Source organism: Cygnus atratus, chromosome 8 (genome assembly GCF_013377495.2).
Source record: "Cygnus atratus isolate AKBS03 ecotype Queensland, Australia chromosome 8, CAtr_DNAZoo_HiC_assembly, whole genome shotgun sequence".
Classification (NCBI taxonomy): Eukaryota; Metazoa; Chordata; class Aves; order Anseriformes; family Anatidae; genus Cygnus; species Cygnus atratus.
Window position 1 is genome coordinate 11,452,426 of NC_066369.1, and position 10,465 is coordinate 11,462,890.

General features: G+C 48.4%; 1 protein-coding gene across 1 annotated transcript; it reads left to right on the forward strand.

Annotated features, from left to right (window-relative positions):
• Positions 1-681: 681 nt before the first annotated feature.
• NPHS2 (NPHS2 stomatin family member, podocin) lies at positions 682-6,725 on the forward strand. The gene is made up of 8 exons (XM_035537830.1): positions 682-958; positions 1,835-1,938; positions 2,601-2,673; positions 2,977-3,059; positions 4,139-4,342; positions 5,028-5,083; positions 5,664-5,742; positions 6,447-6,725. The coding sequence occupies exons 1-8, from the start codon at positions 682-684 to the stop codon at positions 6,723-6,725; spliced, it is 1,155 nt and encodes a 384-aa protein (XP_035393723.1).
• Positions 6,726-10,465: the final 3,740 nt, after the last annotated feature.

The following is a 10,465-nucleotide window of genomic DNA, read 5'->3' on the forward strand; positions in this document are numbered from 1 at the left end:
TTCACCCATTCTGGAAGGTTTGAGGCTGAACTGGGAACAGCTAGTTTATCTCCCTGCTAAAAGGTGTAGTGACCCAAGAGAAATTTTGCTGTCAATATCCCACCACTGTGACAGCCAGGTTTTTTAAGGAACAGACCTAATAGCATGAGATGCTATTCACCTCGCTGTTCTCAGCAACAGCCCTTCCAAACACTCAGATAAGCCACAGATCTCACTAGTATGGTTTTTTTTTTTTTTTTACCCTGGTGTTTATTGTACCAGTCACTCTCCCCATCCGAGGTCTTCAGAGCCTAATATCTGCCAGTTACTTTTAGGTTGCTTTTCAACAACTTTGTAAAAACCATCTACTAAAAATCATGAGGGCTTTTGATCATATTTGATTTCCAAGGGCAGGAAGATACAAACAGAAAGTCCCCCTGGAGGCCACCTTGTCCAGGTCTAACTTTCCTTCCCATCTCCACAGCAGTGTGAGATGAGAGCAGAGCAGCTGGGAAACAGCTTGTTCACTTCACTGCCCATTATGTCTGACAAGCCTGTGATAAACTTGGAACAAGCCTCCTTGATCTGACACCTCCCCTTCTTTCCTCCCCTGCCTGGATTTCCTGCCTGCAGCAATAAATTCAAGCACAAATTCAACCTACTCCCACAGGAAGCTGCATGCTCCTCGATACAGAGAATCAGATGAGGATGGATAAGAGGTCTCGGAGCTCTTCCAGGGAGTCTCGTAAGAGAAACAGAGAGCCCCTGGCTACACAGAAGAAACGAGAGAAGAGGGAGAGCAGCAGAGAAGCCAACAAAGAAACAGGAGATGTAAAACAGGAGAAAACAAAGGAGATCAAGAGCATCGCAGGGACTGATGGTCGGGTGCACACATCCACCGTGGTGGACGTGGATGATGTGATATCTGATGAAGAAATGGAGGCAATGATGTTGCTGGACAGCGAGCGTCATGAAGAAGGTATGGCTTATAGAAGGGAAGGGACAGAAAACTGTGTGGGTCACAGTGTGACTTTGCTTTCTGCACAGTGAGTGTTTTCATGCTCACCTTGCACGGATGTGTAGTTATCCTTAGGATGGATAGCCAGCCAGCCTCCCAGCCAACTTCTGCAGTCCCTACAGGAAGATCAGCACTGTCTAGCAAAGCAATGAACTTTGCAACTAGCAGTTACATCCCCAGAATCCATTTTGCTTCAGCTCACTAATCCCCAGTTCTATTCATGCTCATAATTTTCTTGCTTGCCCTTCTTTAGGTGGACACAGTTAGCTTTACAGCAGAGTTCTTAGGGCCATGAACTCATAGCTCCCTTCTAGATAACCCTCGAGAGCAGCTCCTCTTCTCTGGAATGGGACTAAAATTGTCTTCAGGATTTTTTGGATGCCCCTGATGGAGAGGGGTACTTACAGGCTGTGTGTGTTGAAAGCTACCTCTTATTTGCAATCCTTCTCTTTGTCATTAGCTTATCTTTCCAAATACGCTTCTGGGATCCCAGCTCAGCCAGCAAGTTGCCCATTCTGAGCCTTCCAACACCGCTTGGTAGCCACAGGTCTTCAAGCTGAAGAGCGCTCTCTAGTAAAGGCACCATGGGGAAGCATGGCTCCATTTCTGCCAGTAATGCAGAGACAAAAATTGTCAGTCTGTCCTGGCAGCTCTTGGCCCCCTGAGACAGGGACTGTTTTTTAAACACAGAACCAGAGAGCGCCAAATGGTTCACACATGCCAGGTCTAGGCAAAGGACAACACTGACATTTATCTGTGCAGGCAGCTGCCAGGCCATCAGTATTTTGGGAACTGTCCTCTCCTAACACAGCCATGTTGGATTTGATTTCTCCCTAGGTATAAAGTCACCAGGTCTTGGCATCTGCGAGTGGCTTCTGACTATCTTGTCTTTCCTGTTCATCGTAATGACCTTCCCCATTTCTGTCTGGTTCTGCATGAAGGTGAGAACAGGCACAGTGCCTCTTTACTTATGTGGTATTCAGTGTCTGGTGTGGATGTACCCCACTGGTACATATTGGCACAAAGCTTTGGCTTAAGTTCCCTTTTTTAAACAAATTGTTCACTTTTAAATGTAACCTTCAGCCTACCCAGTTCAGAGATGGCTGCATTGCAGCAGCAGGGTAAATAGGTTTTGCATTACAAATTTAGAGAGATTGATCTCCCAGTTAATAACAGATTTCCCCTCTTCCTCCAGTTTTCTCAGATTTATAGCATGGCAACAATAGACATATTTTTATTACTGCTTCTCAGGAAATGGAAAATTTCAGCTCAGGGTGTTCAAGTTCAGCCAGCCTATAAGGAAGCAGAATGCTGGCCTCACCCTGGGAAATCCTGTGATGCTCTAGCATGGGCTGACTGCTCCTACCAAATCTCAGGCTGCTCCTCCACTGCTTGTGCATGAGCCAGCCAGCAGTTTTGGGCCAGGCTCTCCGCTGGGGTAAAGGGACTTAGTGACAGGAGACTCCACCAGCTCTCAGCCTGCTGAAACCCTCCCTTTGTAGGGCTTTACCAGAGCACAGGTCTTCCCACACAGAGACCGTTGAGGCTTCTTTTGCCGGTCCTTTGCCTTCCCGTGCAGCCTAGCTTTTGTCTCCCTCTGCAGGTAGTGCGGGAGTACGAGAGAGCCATCGTTTTCCGCCTTGGGCGTCTCCTTCCTGGCAGAGCCAGAGGGCCTGGTAAGATGCTCATTGAGCTGCCCCCAGCCATGTCACTCCTCTAAACCATGCTTTACCAAAGCTCACTTGCTGTGCCTTCCAAGCAGTTACAGCCGGACAGTAGACAGCATGTCTTTGGTCCTTCTTCTCGGGTTCAGTAGTTTCTAACAGCTTTTCCCAATACAGAAGCAGCCTCACAATTGGAGCCCATATATTGCTGTTCTTTTGTAGTTCTGCATGCTGACCCTTCCCCAGCTCCCCAGAGTAGGGGAGGCAATTTCTGTGGTTCTGATGATCACCAGCTGCCGTTCTTTTCCTCCACAGGCCTTTTCTTTTTTCTCCCCTGCCTGGACACGTATCACAAGGTGGACCTTCGCCTGAAAACCCTAGAGATCCCCTTCCACCAGGTATGACTGTCACCCCTTCTATGTTAATTCTTGGGTCTCTTTATCATTGTGACAGTTCCAATTTTGCATTGATATTAAGAAAGTGATGACTTAAGATAGTGATCCTGGAGCCAGGTCACGAAGGACCAATCCATTGGCCATAAGGTTCTGCTTAGCACTGCTAGTGCTTCGGATCTCACTGCAGATCTTACACCAGGCCTTCTTTGCAAAGCCCTAGCTCCTGGAATCCAGTGAGTGAATAAGTCCCCTTTGCCTCCCTGCTGCTATGCTTCCAGCCTTCATGGCTGCATGGAAAAGTTTGAAAGAGTGTCTCAAAGTAACCCTAACACTTCAGAAAATGGCAAGCCAAAAATTCACCATATTATTTGTCTTATGTTTTAAAACCACTGCGTTACAAATTTAGAGATTCAATCCCATTCAATTTGACAAGCTTTAGTGGTAACATATACCAATAGGAAGTGGCTGGGCCAAAGCTATTGGACCTTTTTTTTTAACCCACCACACTGAGGGGTACATACAGCAGGGACAGAAGCACAGACTTTACAGTCTTACAGGGGTGTTCCTCAATGAGGCTACTCTGCTCCTGTACAAGCCTGAGAAGGAGAAAGGGCTGAATCCTCGCCGCTAACCCTGGAAGCAACCTCCCTAGCCACAGTCCCCCAGGTTAAAGCCCTAATAGCCCCTCTTTTCCTTCTAGGAACTGTTCTCTGTGCTGCTGCCATTATCTAGTACCCATGGTGTACAGCAAATCCTTCTGGTGATGGTACTGAGCAGCACTGAGCACACACCATGGAACACGACTGGACTAGGCAGCAGTGGGCAGGGAATCACAGAGTGGGACGTTCACCTGCTCACGGTCCCTAACTCAGCAACCAAACTGGAGAGGTAGACACGGTGATGCTCCGCAGGGAACTGAGATCTGGAGGTTATGTAGTTTCCCCAAGGTCAGAAAGTAGTAGAGGTGGAAATGACAAAGATTTAACCATCCAGCTAGTCTCCCTCATTCCCAGAGTCATGCACTTTTCTCTGCTACCTTAAAGCTGTCAGAACCAGCTCCATCTCCCCTAACATCTTTTTAGGTGGTGACTAAAGACATGGTTACCTTGGAGATAGATGCCGTCTGCTACTACCGTTTGGAGAATGCCTCTCTTCTCCTCACCACCCTGACCAGCATCTCCAGTGCCATCCAGCTGCTGGTGCAGACCACCACGAAGCGCCTCCTGGCACATCGAGCCTTCTCTGAACTTCTCTTGGAGAGAAAGAGCATCAGCCAGGAGATAAAGGTGCTTCAGCAGGGGGGAGAGGGCAGAGCAAGGGCTGAATTCAGGCTCCACTAGGAAGCTCAGAGCATGATCAGTCCTAAATCACAGACATTATTTTCCAGAAGGGTGTAATAACAATGTGTCTTCTTCACAGAAAAATGGGAGTTTTTAAAAATTATTTTTATTTTAAAAATCATTTTAGGGGAAGAATTTACAGAGTGGGTCCCATAGGCGTGCGTGTGTAGTAGCAAACATTACGGTGTGAGGGGCAAGAAGGAACCTTTTGATCACCTTCATCAGTGCTTTGCGGTATCCGAGCTTCAGTACTTACCCCAGAGAGGAAATGCTCATGGGAACTGTCTTCTGCTGCCTCAGTGAGATGCTGTAAACTCTGAAAACAGGGGATCTCCAGCAGCAGTTCTCTGTGGCCATGCCACACAGACATGATGATACCAGTCAGGAGCTGAGTGTTTCCTATGGAACTGATTTGCTTCCACACAGAAAGGACTAGTTAAATCTTGCTAAAACCCCAGGGCAAATACAGATCAGAAGTGAGGGAAATAATTTTATTTCTGAGGATCCTCACGCAATAGCACACACAATCTAATGAATATCTTGAATTAACATCCCTGCACTAACTCACTTTGAGGAGTCTGGACAAGGGCCACTGTTCTCCCTGTGCTCAGAAATATCCTCCTCTTCACAGGTGGCTTTGGACGCGGTCACAGGCCTCTGGGGCATCAAAGTGGAGAGAACAGAAATGTAGGTAGGAAATGCTGGTGGAGGAGGCTTCCCTGGCCTTTTGCAAGTACCCATCTTGCCCTGCTCACCTTTCTTCTTTAGCTCTGGCTCTTTCCCTGCAGCCATTCTGCAGCAGGGAGAGCCTCACCCATCACCTTTCTGTTCTCCCTTCCCCTTGCAGCCTCTGCCTCATGTAAAACTTCCATGTGCAAAGATGGTGCTTGCTCCTGCACTGTCAGGCAGGGCAGGATCCATAGCTAGGATCTCATCACCACTTCACCGCTGCTGCAGGCAGAATTTGCACCCAGTTCTGGTAGCCCAAGAGTCACAGCAAGCACCAAGCCTCTAGATCAAAGGCCTCAGGGTCTTAGCACTGGTTGGGATTCCAGCCTGAAACTTTAAAAACCAGACTGGAAACATAGGATGGGAACGGAGGTAGGAGGCTAAAGAGAGACAGCCAAAGAGGGACACCCAGGGAACAAAGGATGTTGGTGAACAGCTCTGCAGGGGCTGATAGATGACATCCCAAGCCCCCGACTGGCTGTCCGGGGCTGCCAGGCGAGCCTAGAGCCCAGCTCATCCCTGTCCCTTACCACCACAGCAACAACGTGCAGCTGCCTGCTGAAGTCCGGCAGTCCCTGGCAGTGGAAGCAGAGGCCCAGAGGCAGGCCAAAGTGCGGGTAAGCCAACCCTGAAGACCTCTTAACTCCTTCCAAAGCATCCCTCCTTCCTTTCCCATCCCTGGTTTGAGGCCCATGGAACATGCCACACTAGGGTACAGCTCGGGGAAGGTCTGTTCAAGATCTCTAGATCCCATTCAAGAGCTATGTCTAGCAAGGGGAGCTGGAGCAAGAGTGTGGGCCCACCCAGTGGAGTCCCAGATCTGGTACCTAGCCTACGGGTAGGACAGAAAGAGACACAAGAGATCTGGGGTTATCCCTGGCCCACAATGCTTGTAGGAATCTCCTCCTCCTCCGCGTTTCCTTCTCCCTTAGGGACCCAGCCAAGTTGTCCCCATTCTCATGTACCCCTCACCTTCCTCAGCCCAGCCTGGCTTCCATCTCTTGCACTAAGCTGCTCAAGAGTCTGGGTAAGGTTGGTGTTCAGCACCTCTCCCACAAGCTTAGCCTGTGGGCTGCCCTCTCCCATGCTTTTGCAGGATGGGTATGTCCACTTTTGAGTACCAGTGGGCCTAGTAGTGCACATAGCTTTGGTAAAAACAAGTTCGACACAAGATTACAAACTCCTGGGAGCACGATCTTTAGACAGCAGGAATGTTACAATCAGATGGACCCTGGGAGTTTCACAGTGGTGACCTCCCTCTGCAATAAACAGTCCGTGCCCCCTTTGTTCCCCCCTCACAAAAATCTTTATTTTTATTTAGGTGATTGCTGCTGAGGGGGAAAAGGCTGCTTCTGAGTCCCTGCGCATGGCAGCTGAGATCCTGTCGAGTGCCCCTGCTGCTGCTCAGCTCCGTTACCTTCATGCCCTGCACTCCCTTGCTGCAGAGAAACCTGCTGCCTTCATCTTGCCCCTGCCTTTGGACCCCATGAATCTGATCTCTCCAGCTACCCACAGCCCTCCGGGAGTGAGCGGCCTCACCACAGACACCACAAAACTCCCAGAAGGTGTGAAAGACAAGAAGGACTCACCCATGCTCTAAGAGTTGTCCCAGAAAAGGTTGCCACAGCCCATGGTCAATCCTGCTCGGAGAGGAGCAAGAAGGCTGATCTACGGGCAGCCAACCAGCAGGTACTGGCCTGGAGGCAGGAGGGGAGGCAGCCAGACCTGTAATATAAAGTAGATTGTACATGGAAGAAGCTTCTGCTTGTTTTGGGAAGGGAAAAATATGGAGCACGAGGAGCAGGGCTCGTGCCTGTGTGAGCAGGGGATTGAGGGAAGAGGGTTGTCATCCGTTCCCTTTCACCTGACCTTGACACCCTAAGGCCCGGTCCCTCCTGCTGTGTTTAAACACCCCCATCCCCAAACTGACGACCCGTCTCTCACGACATTAGTTATAGGGAATTAAGGTGCAGAAAGCCCCACACCGGGATAAAAGGGGCAGGCACAAGCTGCCCCACAGGAGGGACTTATCAGAGGTATTGGTTTCCTGTGGCTCTGTCCTTACACTCAGACTCTTTGGGATTTCCCTTCTGCGCTCTTGGCTGCAAGTGGCAGATTTTTTTTTAAAGAAAGGCAAGTCCTACAGCTGGGTGGTAAAACACAGCCAAGGCAGAAGTGCTTGCACAGGGGCACGTTCCTCCTTACAGCCCATCTCCGTGTGCTGTGTCCTGGGAAGATGGGAGCAGTCAGGTGGTACAGAAGGGATCCCTCTCCCTCAGTGTGAATGGGTGATGGGGTGACAACGCCAGGCAGGCAGGGATGGGAGCCCAACAACTGGGGGAGCGGGAAGGGACTTAACACGCAGGGAATTTGGTAGGTGCTGCCAGCCTGGCTCTCCGGCAACAAGGGACAGAGAGATGGGTCCTGTCCGTGGCGTACTCTTGGATATAGGATTTCACAATCAGCACCTGTGCACATATACATACACACACAGGCAAACAAGGTGTTTAGCCCTAGTACTAAAATAGGAGGAAAAGAAGGAAAGGGCAGCATTTATGGTTTGGCACTTTTCAGCTGTGCAGAGGGAAGGCAGGCTGTGCTGCTGCTTGCTTCCACTGGGTGGTGAGGCAGGACAAGATCTGAGCTTGTGCGCATCTGCTTCCAGTAGGACTGTCTGAAAATATGAGGTGATCCATTTAGCCAACTCCCACTGAGCTGAGAAGTGGGAATCCAGCACGAAGCCAGCTGAGAGCCTTGAGAACAGCAATACTCAAAAAAAAAACAAAACCAAACAGTGATACTTTTGCCCACTGCAGCAATCTTGCTAAACTCTACACACAGGAAGTCCTCAAAATTCTTATAAAATCTGCCAAAAGCTACTTGAAATAGCCAGGGACCTACACATACTGTAAGCCTTTCCCTTGAAGGATATGGGGCTGAAAGAAATGCTATGCACTCGGTTATCACCAAGACAGAAGGCACTTTATGGCCCTTTCTCTTAATCGCCCACCCAGTAGTTTCTCATCACACATGCCTAGCAGGAGCAGCCCAGCCAGTCGTTCACTCTTGTATTTTCACTCATTTTTTCCAGTCTTTCTGTGCCTGCTGGTAAGACACACACTTGGCACCTACCATTTGTAATGCTTCTGTTAAATGCAACTGTGTCCCAGGGATGGCCAGCAGGTACTGGCTTAACACTTCTGCAAGGGACAAGGAGCGCACTTCCACTACGTACCACCTAATTCTGTATTTTATCATCCCTTTCATCTCCCTAGTGTCCCCTTCTCAGCACAGTGTTCCCATAATTCTCACAAGTATTTGCTGGCCTTCTTACAGCAAGGACACTCAGCAAACCAGCTCCCTTACAGGTGAAAGGGGAAAAAACCCTCATCCTTGAACTCATCACACAGCATCTGAGCTTCAGGTGTAACCTCCCATCCAGCTCATTCTGCCACTGTAACCCTCTCAGGAGAGGGCTGCAGAATGCCCTCAGCTGCTGCTTGTTTGTCTGTAATAGATCTCAGTTGTGATCCAGCCATGGAAAGCTAGCTCTGGGAAGTGGAACAGCTCTGTAACCTTCTACTGATGAACATGAGCTGTGTATTTACTTCTCTAAGTCTGGTTCTGTTTTTTAATTTTGATGCTAGGGTAAGCCCCTGTTTCCCAACCTAGAGCAAAATGGTGTGATACTGCACAGTTAGCTGCAGACGATCCCTTCTCCAAACGCTTCTCAGGCTACATTTCTAACTCCCTGTAAAATGATCCACCCAGACCAAGGTTCCTTGGCACATCAAGGACAATCACCTGCAAGTAATGTCTGAAAGAAACAACAGAGCCTGAGAATTAAGACTTTCAGAGACACATGGTACTGTGCCAGGGCCCACATCACTCTATTTGCACTCCTATCTGCAGAAGTCAGGCATATTTTTTTCAAATATGTAACATTTCTGCAAAGTTGCAGAAAAGGCAAATGAAAGCTAAGAGCATCCTCAGTTCCAAAGAACCCTTGTTCCAGCAGGATCTTTTCTCTTTGACATACACAGAGCTGTCAGAAACTTGTCGTTTTACCTTCAGGAGGTATTACATTCAAAAACCTTACAGAAGGAAACATCATTTTAAAATGTACTTCAGTATTACTGATATATGATGATTTCAAAATAGAATTTACTTAGAGGAGTTGGCAGGGGCTGTCTGTAGCAGATGTAATTCCTGACAGTTTCACTGCCTGCTCTTCCGAGCTGAGACTGGGTCAAACTGCAGACTCATGCCAAATCCAGGCAGCTGCTGCTGTCCTTGCAGAGCTTTATAACCACACAGACTGTCCTGGGCTGGGGACTGACAGAAGCAGCAGCCCTGGGCAACTGCCTTGCTGGGCAGTTTGGCTTGTTCAGGCTGTAGGGGTACTGCATATGAGGAGCCAGGAGACTCAGATGCCAAGCATAGAAATCACAGGGAGATGGGGTATGTGTTTTAAATGCCATCTCAGTACAATAAGAGGGTGAACAAGCTGTAAACGTATTAGAGTTGTGGAAGGAAGTAGTGGATAAGCAAGACAGGTGTGGAAGTGGTAGAGCCAGCTAGAAAAACAGCATAAATGCTGAGATGGCACAGAGAGGGGAGTAGCAGAGATAAGGAGCAAAGGCACTGGACTGGGAATGAGATGCTATTACGAATGGACACTAAGAAACTACTCAGGCATTGCTGTTCTTTAATGTTTGCTTTTTCTGGATCCCTTGGACTGCCCAGAGGTAGACGCTTTGGGACTTGAGCAGGGCTCGCCTTCTGACACGCTTTCTTGGAAACATTTTTCTGAAAGAAAAATGAAAAAAAAACTACACAACAACAAACCAAAGCCATTAAAATGCAGAGTAATATTGTGCCCAAGGTATTAGATTTTTAACAAACAAATTAGTCTCTCCTCCTACTTTGATGTCAGAGAGGATGCAATGAAGGACTAAGGGAAGAAGTTTTAATTCCCACTTTTTCTCCTTCTCCACATCTTATATCTGAGCAGATCCAGCTGAGAAAGGAGGCAAGGGAATGCATTCATCCCCAACAAATGTGCCACCTAAGGAAATCATTGCCACACCACATGGGCAGGACCAGTACATGAGCAGTGTTCAAAGAACTGGAGACAGCAAGAGTATCCTGTGCTACAAACACAAAAGGTATGTGAGTGTGAAGGGACCTGGAACTTTCTTTTCTACCCAAAACATAGTGGTCCTAAGCAGATCTTTTTGACTGTAACAGGGACCGCTTACTTACAAGGAAGATGAAGCCAATTACAGTGGTTTCCTATATCTAGAGTAGATATAGACCCTGTGTCATATGTCGAAATCA

Coding starts and splice junctions, on each gene's coding strand:
- NPHS2 (XM_035537830.1), top strand. CDS start 682: ATGAGGATGGATAAGAGGTCTCGGAGCTCTTCCAGGGAGTCTCGTAAG. Junction 3,060..4,138: donor TAGAGATCCCCTTCCACCAG/GTATGACTGTCA, acceptor ACATCTTTTTAG/GTGGTGACTAAAGACATGGT. Junction 5,084..5,663: donor AAAGTGGAGAGAACAGAAAT/GTAGGTAGGAAA, acceptor TTACCACCACAG/CAACAACGTGCAGCTGCCTG.